Source organism: Natrix helvetica, assembly GCF_964273705.1.
Source record: "Natrix helvetica genome assembly, chromosome: 2".
In the NCBI taxonomy this organism is placed as follows: Eukaryota; Metazoa; Chordata; class Lepidosauria; order Squamata; family Natricidae; genus Natrix; species Natrix helvetica.
This window is the reverse complement of record NC_138552.1, coordinates 124,713,128-124,732,688: the sequence shown is the minus strand read 5'-3', so window position 1 is coordinate 124,732,688 and position 19,561 is coordinate 124,713,128. Positions and strand designations below refer to the sequence as shown.

Below are 19,561 nucleotides of genomic sequence, written 5' to 3'. Positions count from 1 at the left end.
GTTCCATTTGCTTCATTCCTTATCTGAAATGTTAATAAGCTAGAGGATTTCATAATCCAATATACATTGCAGTGTTCCAATAATGGATTGCTGTGCAGTTCAAATAAATTTAAATCTGTTTTGCAATGCCTTCATTAACTACCGCCCACAGAGTAAGAGAGTGAATGATAAACAACCAAATATAAATCAAATTCCTGGGGAGGAGATAGAATACAAAGGCAAGTGATTTAATGTAAGGGGCAGTCTGAGGATTCAGTAGAAATGCTAGCTGAATTTCTGCTTAGTGCAATAGTTTGAAATACTTGTTTCTATCATTTCAGTTTGCAGATTTCATTCCAATTGTTGCTGAAAACTGCTTCTGAAAGGAAATGGCTTGGATTGGACTTCTTTTATTATTATTGGTATTCATTCTTACAGCTTTATTCCTTTTCAAAATGGGTAGTTCCCAGAGTAACAGCTCCCAAAATCTTCCACCTGGACCCAGGACCATACCCATTTTGGGAAATCTGCACATAATGGATTTCAAGAGGCCTTATAAGGCAATGATAAAGGTAAACCTGATGATTAACAACTATGAATGTTTTTTGCCAAAGTGTATTGATGCTGATATAAAAGTTTAGCAATTTATCAGGTTATCCAGTTAGCTGGAAAAAGATTGATATGCTCCCTGTTGGTTCTAAGGAGTCTATGGAAATGTATAAAAATCACATTAACTTGGTGTTGCATTTGTTTATATATGCACAAGGATTTTACAGACAAAAATCTTTGTTAATAGGATATATATTTTTCTAATTGTTTATCTGACTCTTGAATAGATTGTTAAAATTGCCTATGACTAAGTAGAGTGGGGTGTCAAAATCACATCATCACGGCAGCATCACGCGATGTATCAGGACTTTTTTCCCCTTCGCCAAACTAGGTGTGGGCATGGCCATCACCTGACACATTCTGCCTGTGGGCCCGGAGTTTGACATCCCTGATGTAGAGAAAGGAAAATGTAAAAATCCTTTACATGTACTAAAAGGGTTTCCTAACATATTTTAAGAAGATATATTTCTTAGCAAAATGGCCCATGTTTAAAGCTTTAGGCCATATTATCTGCTCAGAGTATTTTTTCAAAATGCTGAATGAAAAACTTAATTTTGAATCTTATTTACATGATGAATAATCCCACTTTAAATATAGCAGAATTTAAAGCATTAAAAGGGACACGGTGGTTCAGTGGCTAAGACACTGAGTTTATTGATCAGAAAAGTGAGCAGTTCAGTGGTTTGAATCCCTAGTGCTGTGTAATGGAGTGAGCTCCCGTTACTTGTCCCAGCTTCTGCCAACCTAACAGTTCGAAAACATATAAAAATACAAGTAGAAAAATAGGAACCACCTTTGGTGGGAGGGTAACAGCATTCCGTGTGCCTTCGCCATTTAGTCATGCTGACCACATAATCACGGAGACGGCTTTGGACAAATCTGGCTCGTCAGCTTTGAAACGGAGATGAGCACCACCCCCTAGAGCCAGGAATGACTAGCACATATGTGTGAATGGAACCTTTACCTTTAGCTAAATCATTATATGATTGGAAATGTTTCCCACTTCCAGGGATTTATTCCAGATTTCCGCTATGAAATTCTAAAGTTTTTACAAAAGAATGTGAAATATTTGTAATAAAAAATAGAAATGAGTTAATCTATATTTTTAGGCAGTGTTGCCTGTGATGGATCAAGAATGGTGCTGCATATGAAGGAATAGAAATGAAAACATTGAAATTATTATTATTAAAAATGTTCTTCCACAACAAAGGGTATAAAAGCCTATTTTTTGTGGCTGTATCTTCAAATCAGTCCTGCACAGCTCATTCATCTAAAATTTACAAAAACCTTGGTGAACTTTTGTCATGAGTATCCAATGGGCAATAATGTTAGATTGGGTAATGGACAGGCACACGCAGGCTTAACGATAACAATAGCTCTTTATTAACAACAAGTGAGAACAATCCAGTGAAGGTTGAGTCTGACAGCAGCCCTTTAATGGGGAGCTGTCAGACCCTTCAACCAATAGGATTAAACCTCTGTTCCCACCGGAACAGAGGACCTTGGTGGAAACCACTGTAGTTAGGATAAGTATCTAACACCCCTCGCCTCTTAGATGGAACAATCCTACTGATAACGTAGTCATGCAGGTAGGTGGGCTTTTGGGTAGCTCTGCCAGACCTGTACAGTTCAGTAGGAGGGGTTTCCTTGGACAGGTCGGACTGACTTATTTGCTCCGCAGCTCCACTTGGTGGAAGCTCCTGGAACCTTTCACAGGCCACGGCTGGAGTTTCTGGAGCTGGTTCGCTTGGAGCTCGCTGCGGGCATGGAACAAAACCAGATAAGTTTCCCAGTACCCTCGGGCTTGAGCTGACTGTGGAAGGAGTGAGCGTTTGCTCTGTTTGGGTAGGGCTTTTGCTAACTCATGCAGAAGTTACCTCTGGTTATCTAAGAATGGAGCTGGAGAGGCGGCCACAGAGTTGGTCAATATGCCTTCTCCAATTCCTATTGTCCTCATGCTCTAGGAGGTAAGAGCGAGGGCCAGTGATGCCTATCACTGTGGCAGGAATCCACAGAGTTCGCCCCAGCATAGTTGTGGGTGTATACCGAATCCCCTACGCTAAATGTTCGAATCTTGCTTGTGGAGTCTGGGGGTGATGAGGCAGAATAATTGGAGTGTAGCCTATCTAAGTGGGTCCTTAGCTGGAGACCCATGAGAAGCTTGGAGGGGCTTCTCCCAGTAGTGCCAGTAGTGGCACTGGGTGTGATGTGCTGAATTAGCAAGTAATGGTCAACCTGTGTTTGCCAATCTCCCAGGCCCACCATTCTCTCCGCCTTACCATTGGAGGCTGGATGGAATGGCGTGACCAGGGCATGCCTGATTCCCTGAGCTGCTAGGAAAGTCTCAAATTGCATGGCCATAAATTGGGGCCCGTTGTCAGAGACCAAGATGTTGGGCAGGCCATGCATGAAGAAAAGGCTTTGTAGCAACTTGGTGACCACTTCTACCATTGTGGAGGTCATCAGGACTACCTCTAACCACTTCTTTTTTTAAAAAAAGAATTTTATTGGTTTTTAAACATTTATGGGAAAAGGTAAAGGGGTGCATAGAAAATTTTGGCAGCTCCCATGCTAGTGGTAGAACCCCCCCCCCCAAATCTCACAGTGTTTACAATGTTAAAAACAAGATATAAAAGATAAGCAAAAAAACAGAATCTTATTCTACATTGTATCAACCATGTGTTCAATCATTTTTCCTTTGTCACTTTCTAGTATATCAACAATTACAAATATTTCAAATACTTTTATTTTTGTGACCTGAGCCTTTTCGATATTGCTCCTTCCTCCCTGTCCCCAGGTGGAGCCACAGCCCTTCCCTCCTTCATATCTTGTACCTTGCTACCCTTTTCACTACCTTCCCTGTGTTCGTCCTCTAGGAGAGAGAAATGCTTTTTAATGAAGGCTTCAGCCTCCTGCACTGTATTAATTCTAATCCTATTTCCCTCCCAAAAGATCAACATTCCCTCTGGCAATAACCATCTAAACCAAACTCCTTTATTGTATAATTTCTTTGATAAGGAGGAATACTTCCTCCTTCTTTCTCTTATCTTTTTCAAAATCTGCTTAAGAATGGTTATTTCTTCATCTTTATATTTTAGTGGTCCCTCCCTTTGGGTCCCAAGCACCTCATCCCTTGTGGTCCTCCTGAGAAATTTAACATGTACCTCCCTTGAAACATTATAACTTCTAGCATATGCTGAATTAATCCTGTAAACCAGGTCCATATCCCACCACAACTGTTCTTTGTCTCTCTCAATATATTCTGCTAAAATTGTACTCATAATATTCTTTAGATCTTCATTTTCTGTCTCTGGTAGGTTCTGGAATCTGAGAAAAAAGGACACTTTTTCAAATTCTATTTTTGCCATGAAGTTTTCCAATTTTACATTTCCCTTCCAGATTGCTTTAACCTCCTCCCCTAGCCCAGCCGTCCCCTCCTCCAACACCATAATTCTCTGTTTGTTTTCTGAAATATGATGTTGAACACCTCTGAGTTCATCTTTAAGATCTGTCACCTCTTTTTTCAACTCATTTTGACCCCTCATAATTTTTTGAAACATTTGGGTGACAGATAGCTCTTTCGGGCTCTCTCCAGACCCTTCTTGTTGTAACAATGAGGTAATTTTCGTTTGCTGCATGCTTGGACTGGAGGTGGGAGATGGAGGAGCTGAAAATGACTTGCCCTTTGGTGGTTTCTTAGGCCCCATTTGTCTAAGTTCAGAGATGTATATAAGTCTTTTACAAAGAAAATGGCATCAGCAGATTGCGCAGCTGTGTGTGCTGGACAAAGGAGGCAGGCAAATCTGAAAGTGAAGAGTTAATTCTCCTTCACCGTTCCAAGACACCAAGGTACAGCAGAAAGGGGAAAGTCAAATAATCAAAGTCCAGGTAGACCACGTAACAGGAGAGGTCCTGGTCTCCCTCAGAGATGGTAATAAAACAATACCAGAGGGTTTTTTTTTCCGAAGGTAGTTTCAAAAGGCAAACTTCATTTGTAAGTGCAAAAACAAAGACGGAAGGGAGCCATCTTAGTTCCTCCTTTCACAGGGAGAAGAACGGAGGTTTCCATTAGGTTTTTTTTAAAAAGACAGCTCAGCAATCATCTCTTGCAATTGTGATAGCGATCTTTCTCACATAGTTAGTTCAAGTGACGAGTCAGCCTTTGTTCTCTCTCCATTCCAATATAGAGAGAGATAGTTCAAATGCCATTTAATCCATGGGGGGGGGGAATAAAGGGAAGAAACACCCCCCTCTAATCTTCAGTTTCAAATAAGTTGAACATGAACTTACAGTAGTCTGCTGCTTATCCTTTAATGACAATTAAGGAGATCAGGGTGGCTCCCCCACCACCAGCATTCAGCCGCTCTTCCTTGAATAAACTCCTTCTTCCCAGAGCCGATTCGGCGAAAGGGCGGACAGCCCGAAGCTGTCCCAAACCCCCTCTCCGCTCCCTGGCTCCTAGGCGAGGCTGAAAATACCCCCGCCAGCTGCCGCCGATTCCAGGGGGTTTCAGTGAGCCGCCCTTCAGCAGGGGACCCCTCCAAGGCCCCCTGTGCTCCTTATGGAGCCAACCGAGGAGACGAGCAGTGGACAGCACGTCCGTCACCAGCAGGAACCAGAAGTGATCAGGACTACCTCTAACAACTTCGAGTAAGCATCCACAACTACTAAGAATGTCTGGCCGTGAACTGGGCCAGCAAAGTCAATGTGCACCCTAGACTATGGTGCTTGAGGTCGCTCCCACTCCTTAGTGGGCCCTCTGGGGGAGCTGGTCAGGACTCCTGGCACAGTGTGCAGGTAGCCACCCATTCTTCAATCTCCCTGTCTATGTTAGGCCACCACATGTCACTCCTAGCCAAAGACTTCATCCTGACAATTCTAGGATGTCCTACATGTAAAGCCTCTAATACTGCAATGCTCAGTTTCAGTGGAACAACAACCCAGTCCCCCCACAGTAGACAGCCATTTACCACCGATAACTCATCGTGTTTAGCAAAATACATTTTAAAATGAGCCCCAACAGGCCCTTTGGGCCAACCCCTCCACACCCAGTTCAAAATTTGCTTGATTGTGGAGTCCTTCGCAGAGTGACGGGCAACGTCAGTTGACGAGACAGGCCCAGTCTTCAGGCAGTCAATAAGGAGGGCTGGCATGCTCTCTACATGGGGCTCCCTTTGAGATGCACCCGGAGACTGCAACTGGTCCAGAATGCGGCTGCGCGGGCAATCATGGGGAGAACGAGGTTCTCCCATATAACACCTCTCCTGCGCGAGCTGCACTGGCTCCCTGTGGTCTACCAGGTGCGCTTCAAGGTGTTAGTTACCATCTTTAAAGCGCTCCATGGCACAGGACCTAGCTATTTGCGGGATAGCATTCTGCCCCATACATCCCTGCGACCAATTCACTCTCACAGAGAGGGACTCCTCCGGGTGCCGTCCACCAGGCAGTGTCAGAGGGCGGCGCCCAGGAGTAGGGCCTTCTCTGTGATGGGCCCAGCCCTCTGGAATGACCTCCCCCCAGACATCAGGATAACGACCGATCTCCGCTCCTTCCGCACGAAACTCAAGACCCACTTGTTCCAACTAGCCGGCCTGGCTTAACTAGAACTTTCTAACCTCCCTGGCAATTTTAACTATGGTAAATGTAAATTTTGGGGTTTTAAACTATTTTAACTGTTTTAATTTATTGCAATTTATTTTAACCTAGTGGCTTTTTATTTGAATCTTATTTGTTAAACACTGATGTCACCTCCTCCATGCCACATCTATATATCTGTTTTGATTGTACGTCGCCCCGAGTCCCTTTGCGGAGAGGGGGCGACTGATAAGTCAAATAAATAAATAAAATAAATCTCGGGTGTAGGGTTGGCAAGAAGTTCAGACAGCGGACAGTGGCTGAGAGCATCAGCGTGCCCCAAAGTGGAGCCAGGTCGGTGGATGAGGCGGTAGGAGTAGGCAGCAAGGAAAATGGTCCATCTGGTCATGCGGGGTGATAAAGACACTGGGGTAGGTCCGTCCCCAGCCAGTAAGCCCAACAATGGCTTGTGGTCTGTAATCAGTTTTAAGTCCCGTCCATAAAGGTACTCGTGGAACCTTTTTACTCCAGCCACAGCAGCCAAAGCCTCATCTGGCTGTAGTTCTGCTCTGTGGCGGATAAGGTCCTGGAGTAAAATGCAATAGGGGCTTCGGTTCCGTTGAGCATATGGTGACTGAGGATGGTGCCAATGCCAAACGGAAAGTGTTGCAGGTCAGCACCAACAGCAGGGTCTGGTTGTACTGGACGAGGAAAGCATCCGCTGACAGGAGTCGATTTACCATGGCAAATGTGGCAGTCTCGGCTTTACCCCAGGACCACTTCGCGTTCTTAGCCAGGAGACGGTGTAGGGGCTCAGCAAAGGTGGCTTTCTGTTTAAGAAAGATGCTGTAGAAATTAAAGAGCCCGAGGAACGCCTGCAGCTCGGTTTGATTGCAAGGTGTGTGGGTGTCCTGAATTGCTTTGATTTTTTGAGTGTTCGGGTGAATCCCACCCTCGTTGCCAGTGTTAGATTGGGTAATGGATAGGCACACACAGGCTTAATGGTAACAACAGCTCTTTATTAACAACAAGTGAGAACAATCCAGCGAAAGTTGAGTCTGACAGCAGCCCTTTTATAGGAAGCTGTCAGACCCTTCAACCAATAGGATTAAACCTCTGTTCCCGCCTGAAGAGTGGAAACCACTGTAGTTGGTACAATAATATTTGTATTTTTGTTAAAGGTGTAATAAAAAATTTGGCAAGTTTTTCAAGTATTTTAACCACACTGCAATGCCATGTATGTGTATGTACTCTGTGTTTGTGTGTGTGTGTGTGTTACACCAGTGACGACTGACCTTTTTGTCCTCGCATGCCAAAAGCGCATGTATGCGCATGACAGCATGTGCCCACACCCTGCCCCCCTTGCGTATGTGCGACCCCTCGATGCCCCATTTTGGGCCTAGCAGGCCTCCCTGAAGCCCCCTGGGACCAAAAATGGGGTGCGGGGGCCTCCCGCCCATCCCCACCCTCCCCCCATGCATGCCTATGCTGTTACGGGAGTTATATCGCCCTTGTATGCAGCTTTATTCCTTGCTAGCATTCATCTCCATTGTCCAGTGATGCATTTCCTGCCTCTCTAGGATTTACTTCTATCTGCTCCTGTGAAGCACTTCCTGTTCCTGTTGGATGTATATCGATGGCTTGTATAGTGTTTTTCAGAGACCTGAAAATCAGCTGGCCGGCAGCACATGCTTTGTGGAGCTCAGCTGGAGCTCACATGCCAGCAGAGAGGCCTCCGCGTGCCACCTGTGGCACACATGCCATAAATTCGCCATCACGGGTATACTATACTATACTATACTATACTATACTATACTATACTGCTATAACTTATAGCATAAAAAAAAGAAAAAATTACTTCAATGTTGGATTTGTGAGACATGATTTTTTAACAGAATTGTCCTTACTTGAGTTTAATTGTTGATGAAAATTGTTTCTCATTTTTTATTTGCTGAATTCCAGTTGTCAAAAGAATATGGTCCCGTTTTCCGTCTTCAAATGGGATGCCAGGAAATGGTGGTGCTGACTGGCTATGAGACGGTCAAAGAGGCTCTGGTGAACCAGCCATTTGCAGAGAGGCCCATTCTCCCCATTTTTGAGGATTATGCAGAGGGCTTTGGTAAGTTATTTCATTCTGGATTGTAGTTGACAACCCTTGAAAAAATCTAATCAATATTATGTATATGTGCTCCTCATTTAGCAACTGCCTCAGATAGTGACTATTTGCTAATGTAATCATAATAAATAGTAGCAAATGTGGTAAAAAGAAACATTTTTCAACCAATACACACACTTGCACCCAAATTTCTGTTCACCGGAGTAACAGTAATGCTGATGTAGCTGCCCCAGAGAACTTTACCTAAATGACATGGCAACAACCAGTGATGTTCAATCTTTTCAGTGATGGAATTGGCTCATCCAATGTCTAAGGAAAGAAATGGGGGCTGTTCTCCAGAGCCTCATTTGGATGATCTCCTACTACTTCTCTTTGCAAGAGACACCAGGATATTTTACCTGCTGGACTGCAATCCTTATTCATCATAGGCAGCTTATACTTTAAACCTTCTCTTGCTAACTTTCACACTTAAGTAACCAATTGATCAGAGCATGCCTATGGCATTGGCTATGCTAAAGTAAATAAATGTTTGCTTTTCCTTCATTTTATTTTAAAATATTTTTTTAAGAGCAATGGTGTCAATATCTATATAAACAATGTGTTGTCTGGTTATAGATAATGTGAGCAATACCCAACATCGTCATCGTCTTCATCATCATCATAATGTTCATTAGTAGTGATATATAATAACAGTATTTTCTCAACATAATATTAATACTTAATTGTTAATACTAAATCATATTATTATTGACACATAAATTTTATGGTCCACATTTAGAAGTGAGATTGGTCTTAATTTTTAATTTGCAATAAATCTACATCTTCCTTTGTTATAAGTGTAATATTTGCTTCCATCCAGGATTTTTCTTAGCTGCTAACAAGACTTAATTATAGACTTTCAGGGTTGTCGATCCTAGAGTATCTTGTAATTGTTTGTAAACTGGTAGGCCATCTAGTCCTAGTGTTTTATTGTTCTTCTGTCTCTTAATAGCCTCAATTAGTTCAAACATTGTTATCTTTCTCATCTAACAGACTTTATATCTGTTTCTTCTTCTAATATCTTTTTTTTCAATTAAGCTTAATTTATATTTTATTATTTCCATTTGATTCTTAAAATTATTTTTTGTGGTTCTTTCTGTAGCTCTGATTCTAGTCTTTTATATTCTTCTTCCAGTGTCTTTTGATTTATTTTCTTTTTCTTATTTTTCTTTCCTGTATAGGTTATGACTATTCCTCAAAAGTATGCATTGTCTATATCCCATACATTTTGCAGTGAAGTCTCTTCCTTTCTGTTCTCTTTAAAAAAGAACTTCATTTCTTTTTCAGATATTTGTATAAATTCTTTGTCCTTTAATATAGATTGATTCAACATCCATCCCATTTTTTTCTTATATCCTATCTACTCAATTCTAACTGGGTTATGATCTGTCCATAGATTTGATTCTATTTCTTGTACGTTAGTACTTACCGTATTTTTCTGAGTATAAGATGCACCTATTTCCCTCAAAAAAGAGGCTGAAAATCTGGGTGCGTCTTATACACTGAATGCAGCACTTTTTTGCCTACAGAAACCATGCCCCTTCACCAAAAATTGGGCCATTTTTTGCTCAATGCCTCCCCCCGCCCCAGCAGAGAATAATGTATACTTCCAGAAAGACACATCAATTTTATCAGCATCTATACATGTATAGTCTGAAATGTTGGCTACAAGGAGGAGTCAGAGAGAAAAAGAGGACTAAGGTAGTGGCCCTTTAACTCCAAGGTCCCTTCCAACTCTGATATTGTATGTAAATGGGTTTTGACAATCTAGTTGCTAGATGTGAGGTCAATATGGCTGTGACATCCATCACCCTATTCATTGCCAGGGTTGATTTGGCTGATATGGCTGGCTAAGCAGGTGTCCCTTTCCTTCCTAACTACTCCATGTGCATCCTTCTCAAAGCTGTGCACTCAGTGGAAGAGGATGACCATCTCAGATAGAAGAGTATACTGATCTTCAGTCAAGGGTATATGATAGCTACACTCCCCTTTTAGAACCTCCAAACAAGCTTTTCCATTATTTTTGATACTCTAACTATGTAGGATACAATTTCAAATGTATGTTTTATAATGTTGGAATTTTCATGGCAAAATCTTCAAGTTAACCTCTCATTTCTAATTTGTCTTCTTATCTTTATCGCTCCACTTCAGGCATTGGTTTTTCTCATGGTGAGAACTGGAGAAAGATGCGGCAGTTTTCAATGTCTGCATTACGGGATTGTGGAATGGGCAAGAGGATTGTTGAAGACAAAATCAGTGAAGAGTGCAGTATCTTGACAAAGGCATTTGAGATTTATGAAGGTGAGTTTATATTTCTTCCGGCAATTTTACCATTCTATCTTTCAGCATCTAGAGGAATCTTTTCAGAAAAATGCACCAAGAACTGTTATTTGTGAGGATTTCATATAATTTGCTCTACTAAATTAGCTATTGAAGAGTACAGAATGATGCAGTTTCCAATATGAGCACTATTTCTGTACATGAAAATGTGTTATGAATTGAGTTTACTACACCTCTAGGCATTGAGTCAGTGATATTCATATTATCCAATTAACTGGAATCAGTTAATAAGTTTAAAAAAACCTAAACAATAAACCAATACCATTCATGTACATTCTACAAATGATCCAATCACTTTTTCTGTATCTCTTATTGATTCCCAACCATGCATTCCTGTCATGTAAAATTCTCTTCATCATCACAATATCATATGAAGATTGTTGCACAATTTCCCCTTAGATCCATAGCTCAGAGTTTTATTAACTTCATTCCCTGGAGTATAATATGCATTTATTGCCACATCTAAATTCCTGCTTGTGATCAGACATGCCATATTTCAAAATATGAGGAATGATTATGGTCCATAAAAGTTATCAAAACCTTTATTTGTATTTATTGAAATTATTATGACAGTGCCCGTGCACTATATAAATTTCATTAAGAAAAGGAGACAAAATAGTGGATGCAAAATCCTCTGAGAAATATTTCAAAATTTACATATAGAAATGCCTGTACATCCTTTTATAAGTCTCGTGTCTATTAGCTTTGTTGACACTTTCTGTCCTAGATGATATGACTCTCTGTTAACTCAGTCCTGAAATCATGGTTGGAGAGTTATGTCCTTAAAAACTTTTATTGGAACACTTTGTAAGAAATGCATTCATTTTGAATAACTGCAGAAACAAATTGTAGATAAAAGTGTGACAGCTTCTTCTCTGATGTGAATAGTGGATGCTCTGCTCTTGACTATAGAGAGAGGAACTGTGTTCTCTGAAGCATTAGATCTATTTGTTAATCTAAAAGCTTTTGTGTTACTCATTTTATTTTTCATGCTGCCAGCAACATGGTCTGTTCTTCCACTTCCACATTGAACACAGGGACTAGAATGCTGCTGCTCCATTTTACCTGTCATCAGAAATGTAACTGCTTCTCACTCCAAAGGATACATAGCTCTAGTACTACAATGGGATACAGCTAGTTTACACTAGTTTAGCCGAACCAGTAGCTAACTTTTTGTGCAGTGCAATGAACCAGGTGAAAATAAAGTGCAAAAGAGGTTTCTTTTCCCCTCTCCATTCAATAATAGCTCCAGGCAGACAGCCAAGAACCCTTAACAGGCAAAACTAGTTGTGATAACAAAACAGCAGAAATGAAGCTGGCACACACCTTGAATTTTATTCACTGACAGAATAAACTGACAGGATTAGGGCAGGGAAATACCCAGGAAACCCATCAATGGCCCATCTAGGGATGGGATTTGTTAGATGACCACGGGCAAAGAAAAGGCGGCAGGCTCACGAAAGGTTCACCACTTTATTTTCCCTATTTGTTGCAATGCGATTTGCCGGCAGGCTGCCAGAGTTCTCCATTTATTCAGCTCTGGCCGACCAATGACAGCAGTTTAAATTTCCCGAGGCTTGGCGAATCAATCTTCAGGGACATGCAAATTCCAGCTATCTACGTCCATATGTAACACCCCTCCCCTCTTAGTTGGAATATTGTCCAATCCCTGCTCGATATAAGTGACATAGTCACACAAGCAGGTGGGATGTTTCAAGTCTCTACTGGACCTGCGCAGTTCAGCTGTTGGTGGGTCCCCAGCCAGTGCAGTTAGGGTTGTTGTCTCTCCAGCTACCTGGAGAGGAACCTGCTGGAACTCCTTGCGCTGTGTCTCTGGATGCTGGCAACTATAGATAAGGCCTCGTGCTCTGGCATCGGGGTTGAGAACAGGTTGCCTGGGTTGTTGTAAGTGAAGGCTGGCTTCTGGCCGTGGTGCTCCCAGTTGTGTATGGTCTGCGGGGCAGAGACTCTGGTTGTTCAACAACGAGCCTCTTGGCAACAGGGGTGAACCAGTCTTCTTGGAGCCTTAACTCGATGTCTCCCAACTGGTAACTGAGCTGGTCGATGTGCCTTCTCCAGATCTGCCAGCATCCAGTTCCACCCGGTATGACTAAGGGCCGGTGATGGCCACCACCCTGGCCCTTACCCAGGTTGGGTACCCAGCATAGTTGTGTGTGAAATGAGGTCATTAATGCTGAGTGCCCTGGTTGACTTGGCTGGTTCCAGAGGTGTCTCCTGGTGGTAATCTGGGTGCAGCCAGTCCAACCAGGATGTTAGCCTCCGGTCTGTGAACAGCTCGGCTGGGGTCTTGTGTGCGGGATCACGCTGGGTGTCATGTGCTGGGCTAGTAGGAACTGGTCAATTTTTTTCCTGCCAGTTGCTGGGTCCCATTCAGGTGAGGATTTCCTTGGTCAGCCTCACCATCCGCTCAGCTTGTCTGTTGATGGCTGGCTTGAATGGAGCAATCAATGCATGCCAGATGCCCTGCTCTGCCAGGAATCATTCCATGGCTTTCGCGGTCAGCTGGGGACCATTGTCCGACACTAAGACATCTGGAAGTCCGTGGGTGGCGAACAGCCATCATAGTGCTTGTATGGTGGCCTCTTTAGTGCTGGATGGCATGGTCACCACTTCTAGCCACTTGGAATAGGCATTGACGATGACCTGGAAAACTTGGCCCCCCACTGGTCCTGCAAAGTCTATGTGGATCCTTGACCATGAACCCTTGGGCACTTCCCATTTCTGCACTGGTGTTCTTGGCAGTTCTGGTCGCGCTTCCTGGCAAGTTGACAGGCTGCCACCCACTCCGCAATGTCTTTATCCATGTTCAGCCACCAAATGTAGCTTTGGGCTAACACTTTCATGCATACAATTTCTGGGTGACCCGCATGCAATGGTTCCAGCACCTGCTTCCTTAACTTAAGGGATATGATTACTCTTTCCCCCCATAGTATGTATCCCTTGAGGGTGGACAATTCTGATTGTTTATTTAGGAAGGTTTTAAATTCCTCCCCCAATCTCTCTTGTGCCCCCCCCCCGCCCATCAACACCCAGTTCAAAACCTTTTGCAGTACCTTATCTCTTCAGGTGTGCTCTGCAATTTCATTTGATGTGACTGGGCTGGATGAGTCGATATCAATGAGAATCATCTGGGAGGTGGGTGCTGGATCCTTAACTAGTTCTGGTAATGGGCAACAGCTGAATGCATCTGCATTGCTATGGTCTTCCTGGGCTGGTGGGTGAGTTTGTAATTATACCCTGCCAGGAAGTTGGACCATCAAGTCATTCTGAGAGACATGTACTTTGGGGTCTGTTGGTCACCAGCAATGAGACCCAGCAGCAGTTTATGGTTCGTAATCAGCTCAAAACTCCTTCCATAGACATGCTCATGGAAACATTTGATCCCTGCTACTGCAGCCAGAGCTTCCTTGTCAATTTGGCTATAATTCCTTTCCGCCAGTGACAGCTTTTTGGAATAGAATGCTATCGGAGCCTCCTATTCGTATTGTAAGCAGTGACTGAGGATGGCTCCTACTCCAAAGGGGGATGCATCGCAGGTGATCAGTAGTGGCAAGGTCTGGTTGTATTGGATGAGGATGGTATCTGATGATAGGAGTTCTTTTATAGCAGCTAATATTTTGTCCTCTCTCTGTCCCGAGACCAATGGCATCATCTTCCCCAGGAGTTTGTGCAGGGGCTCAGCAACAGTTGCTTTCTGTTTCAAAAAAATACTATAAAAGTTCAACAGCTCCAGGAATGCCTGCAGTTCTGTCTTGTTGGTTGGGGTAGGGGCCTCCTTGATCGCTTTTACTTTGGCACCTGTGGAATGGGTACCCGACCCAACTATCCAATATCCCAAGAATTCAATTTGATCCACCCCCACCTTGCACTTTTCCCGGTTGACTTTAAGCCCTTTCTGTTGGATCCTGTCCAATGTCTGCCATAGTCTGTCCATGAGCTGTGCCATGGATTTCCTGAAATGAGGATGTCATCAAAATATGGCACCAGCCCTGGAATTCCTTGTAACGAACATTCTATCAAGCTCTGAAATAGCCCTGGGGTAACACTGACCCCGAATTGTAGCCTTGTGCATTTGAATGCCCCCCTGTGTGCATTTGAATGCCCCCCTGTGGGCTTCTGTGGTATCATCATCCATGGGAAGCTGTTGGTATGCCTGCGCTAAATACCTTCCCGCTTCCCAGGGAATGGAGCAGATGCTGAACTGCTGGCACCGGATATGCACTTAGTTAGAGGGCTCCATTCAGTGTGCATTTGTAATCAGCACATAAGTGGACAGAGCCATCTGGCTTCACAGGGGTGACTATCAGGGTCTCCCAGGCAGCATGGTCAATTGGCATCAGGATTCCTTTAGCAATGATTTTGAGCAGTTGCTTGTCCACCCTGAGCCATAGAGCAAAAGGGACTCTTCGGGGCTTGAGCCTTATAGGGGTTACCCTGAGGTTTAGGTTAAATGTAATGGGTTTTCCTGTATATTTATCTAGCCTCCTGTCGAACACACCCCTTAATTCCACCAGCAGCTAGTCTAGTTCAGTTCTGGAGATGTGGTTGAGCCCTGTGATGCGGTTGAGTCCTGTGATTCAAGATCCCAGGATCTTGAACCACCCTATGCCCAACAATGATGGTCAGTTGCTCGCTTCGACGGTGAAGAGTGGCCCACTGTGGAACTCTTTGAAGCTCACCCTGACTTCCATTCTGCCCAGCACCTGGATGCTATTCCCTTGAAAAGCCCTCAGGTGGACGTTTTGCGGTTTGAGCAGTGTCCTTTTGGTGGATGGGTTTAGGTGCTTGAGGATCGGCCAGGAGATGATTGTGAAATATGACCCTGTGTCCAGTTCCATCTGGCATGGGCTGCCCTCAATGGTCATGGTGGCATGGAACTTCTATCCCTCGTATGTGTCGGAATGGCCCATGGTGGTGTGGTAGATGTCCCTGGCCATGGGGTATTGATCGTCCCGGTGTTTGTTTCTCTGTTGGCCCGGTCTGGGGTATTTATTTATTTATTTATTTCAAGATTTATAGACCGCCCCCTCTCCCCGAAGGGACTCAGGGCGGTGTACAGGCACCTCATTAAAAACCAGATACAAAAAATAAATACCCTTAAATACCCTTAAAATCGAATTAAACCTAACAGCTGTACAAGATGATAAAAGTTAAAAATCAATCTAAAACCAACCCCTAAAAATTTAAAAATGCAGACTTGAGGGACTAAACTGGGATTAGGCCAGGCTGGCTAAATCTCCCCAGGTTCCCTGTGAGCTTGGGTTAGGATGGTTTGGACTGTGTGGCTCTGCAAGCTTTGGCTATGTGGCCCTTCCATTGGCAGTGGCAGCAGACTGTCTTTTAAAAATGGCAAGCTGAGCGGACATGAAACCCCATGCAGCCTGAACAGTGCAGCTGCTTATGATCATAGTCCCTGGGGTTTGGTTGCTGCTCCGGGTAGATGCGATTCCATCCCCATCTTCCCACTCATCCTCATTCTCCGGAAACTCCATGGCCCAGTCGGACTCCCTCTGTATGAGATGGACTCCACTTGCCTTCCTGATATCTGCCGTGAAGTTGTCTGAGGACTCTGCAGCTTTCGCCTCCTCTAACACATCCTTGAATGTGACCCCTCTACGGACCAAATGTTTCTTTTGTAGGGACTGGTCTCTAATCCCCAGAATAATCTGGTCACTCATCATCTGTTCCAAATTTATAAATTCACACTTTGTGGTGATTTCCCTGAGGCTGACCACAAAGTTGTTGACTGTCTCCCCCTCGCATTGGCACCAGTGGTAGAATTCATTTCAGCTTACCATGGGGGTGGCAGATGGGGTGTAGTGGTCCTCCAAGGCATTTTGCAGGATCGTCCAGGAGATGGATTCCACATTTGCGGGGGTGATGAGCATCTGTGCATCTTGTAGGTCTTTGGTCCACAGTAGGTGAGGAATAGGGTGCGCTTGCGGTTGTCTGACAAATCCTGGAAATTGTTTGCCTCCAGGAACATCCAAAAACTCCCCATATATATGTGCCAGGCTTCCATATGTGGGTCGAAGATTGCTGGTGTGGAGGATGTCTGTGATGCCATCCTGATGCTGGCTGATGCAGGGTGTCCTTACTCTAAGATGGCCGCAGATGCCACGAGGTGGGTGGTCAGATTTCTTTGTCCTTCATCTCCAGTGTTAGATGGCCATGGGCAAAGAAGAGGCGGCAGGCTCACAAAAGGTTCAACACTTTAATTTTCCCTATTTGTTGCAATGCGATCTGCTGGTAGGCTGCTGGAGCTGTCCATATATTCAGCTCCACCAAGCCTGCTGACCAATGACCGCAGTTTAAATCCACGGGGACATGCAAATTCCAGCTACGTCCGTCCATACATAACAGGATTAACCTCTTATGAGCTGTGGTGGTACTGTGGTTAGAATGCAGTATTGCAGTCGATTTCTGTTGACTGCCTGCTGCCAGATGTTTGGCAGTTCGAATCTCGCTGAAGGTTGACTCAGCCTTCCATCCTTCCAAGGTCGGTAAAATGAGGACCCAGATTGGCTGACCCTGTAAACCACAGTAAAGCACTGTGAAGCGACATATAAGTCTAAATGCTATTGCTATCACTATTGCCTTCAGGAAGAAGGACAAGATTACAAACATTTTCATTATAAGGGTATTAAGTAACACTTCTGTGATCAGCTGATACTCCCTGGAGTTCCCCAAGCCCTGCTGCAGTATTGGCTTCTGCTTGTGTTTTCTGGGGGAAAAGATACAGGATGGGAAAATGATGCAGCTTGATCATACAGGGCCTGAATTTAATTCATGTGTGTATTGCTTCTGCTGTGAAACACCCAATTTAGAACATAGATAACATAGAATAATAGAGTTGGAAGGGACCTCTAGTCCAACTCCATGCTGGAGCAGAAAACCCTGTATAATTTCAGAAAAATAGTTGTCCCATCTCTTTTTTAAAGGCTCTAGTGATGGAGCACCCACAACTTATGAAGGCAAACTATTCCATTGGTTGATTGGTCTCACCCTTAGGAAATTTCTCCTTAGTCCTAGGTTGCTTCTCTATTTGGTTAGTTTCCATCCATTGTTTCTTGTGCCTTTTGATGCTTTGGAAAATAGATTGACCCCCTCCTTTTATAGGAGCCCCTCAAATATTGGAACAGTGCTATTTTATTGTGCTATTTTATTGTGAGATGTGAACGCTATTTTATTCTCATTGGAGGAGATGTTTGGCAAAATTGATTAAACGGAAAAAAGGGCATGGTTGAATTTGCTTTTTAAATCCTGTCAGCACTCCTCTAGATTAAAAGTGAAAGATCATTAAAAAGAACACCAGTATTGTAGATCTGGGGCAATTTTTGCATTGCCAGATCGAAACGATCTCAACATTTCCAATGGAAAGAGGACATAAAAAGGGCATGGATGACTCTCCTACCTTTCTGTAGTCCTGTAGTATGCCAGTTTGATGAAAGGTGGATGTCTCAGCTCTCTTCTCCCTGAGAGCCACTGCTTTGTGCATACTGGTGCTTCCATCTTTCTGTCTTAATGTAGCTGCTTAGTGATTTCTGCCTGTCAGTCACATGGATGTGCTTACCTGATGTTTTCCCACATAACCCTGGCATGTGAGACAGGTAAGAATTTCACAGGCTATTCCATCATTGAAGAATAAACCGGTGTAATGAACGTCGTGGGCAGGCTTTTTCTGAGCTTGTCGAATCAATAGACTGTAGAGGTGTTTTTTTTAAGATCATAAACGCCTTGGACACTCCGGAATCCAAAGGAATTTTGGAGAGAGATACAGCTGTCGGGTAGAGCAACTTGTGTAGCCCCCCAGAAGGATTTATAGCCTCTGGGGTGTGGGCAAGGAGAGCCCGCCTTTGCAGCTGTTTTATGCTCTGGTCTGCTGATATCCTCCGCTAATGATTTAGTGGAGCAAGACGTCATGAACAGACTTTAACTCCGAGCAACCCAAGAAGGAAATATTTGCAAGTATCTTAAGTTTTAAGTTTGAAAAATTTTGTAAAAGAATGCTATTGCTGAACTTGAAAGGTGTGGGCTTAGAACAAAGGATTCAAAATGGCATTAATTTATAGCTGAAAACCTAAAGAAAATGAAAGTTAACTGTTTGCTGACAGCTGGGGGCGGAAAAGGAGTAAAGGTGGAATGGCTGAAATAATTATTAATAACTCTAAAGTTAGTTTATACAACCTGATCTACTTGGAAGAGCATTTTGTGAGAAAGTTGGAAGAAGTGTCTTCCTTTTTTCTGTTAAGTATGGCAATGGAACAAGGGGTGGTTCCCTCAGCCGCTACAATAAACCTCCAGGATTTGAAGGACTTTATAGGCAAAGAAATTAAAGAGGTTAAACAAATGGTTCAGGACACCATAAAAAGGTCTGACCAGCTTGATAAAAACATGCAAGCTATAGCTACAGGACTATCAGAGGTTGTTCTTAAGGTGGATAATAAGGTGGAACAACTAGTTGTGGATTTGGAAACCAAAATGAAAGAAACGGATCTGAAATTTGTCGAAATGGAGGGGAATATGCAAAGGATGGATAATGAGATTACTATGATGCAATTTAGATCTATGGAGTATGCTATCAGATTGAGGGGTTTAAGAGAAAATCCTAGAGAGGACTTAAGAAAAGTTTGTGCTGATGCCTTGGCTACATTATTAAAAGTGGATGACCCCCGTGAGATTTCGGCTAAGATTGGTAAAATTTACAGAGTAAACTCACGTATAGCATTACAAAGACAACTACCAAGAGATGTTGTGATATACTTTACTGAGAGAAATTTTAGAAATGACATCCTGCAGAAGTCTTTTTATTCATCTCTTCAAATAGATGGGAACATGATTGGTGTTTTCAAGGAGCTACCACCAGCGATGTTAAAGTTTAGA

General features: G+C 43.4%; 1 protein-coding gene across 1 annotated transcript; it reads left to right on the top strand.

Moving 5' to 3' along the window:
- Positions 1-326: 326 nt before the first annotated feature.
- On the top strand, positions 327-14,120 carry LOC309387389 (cytochrome P450 2K1-like; the record flags this gene model as incomplete). Its single annotated transcript, XM_081943862.1, has 4 exons — positions 327-551; positions 8,125-8,281; positions 10,469-10,618; positions 14,038-14,120. Exons 1-4 carry the CDS (start codon positions 369-371, stop codon positions 14,118-14,120), a joined length of 573 nt encoding a protein of 190 aa, XP_081799988.1. The 5' UTR covers positions 327-368.
- Positions 14,121-19,561: the final 5,441 nt, after the last annotated feature.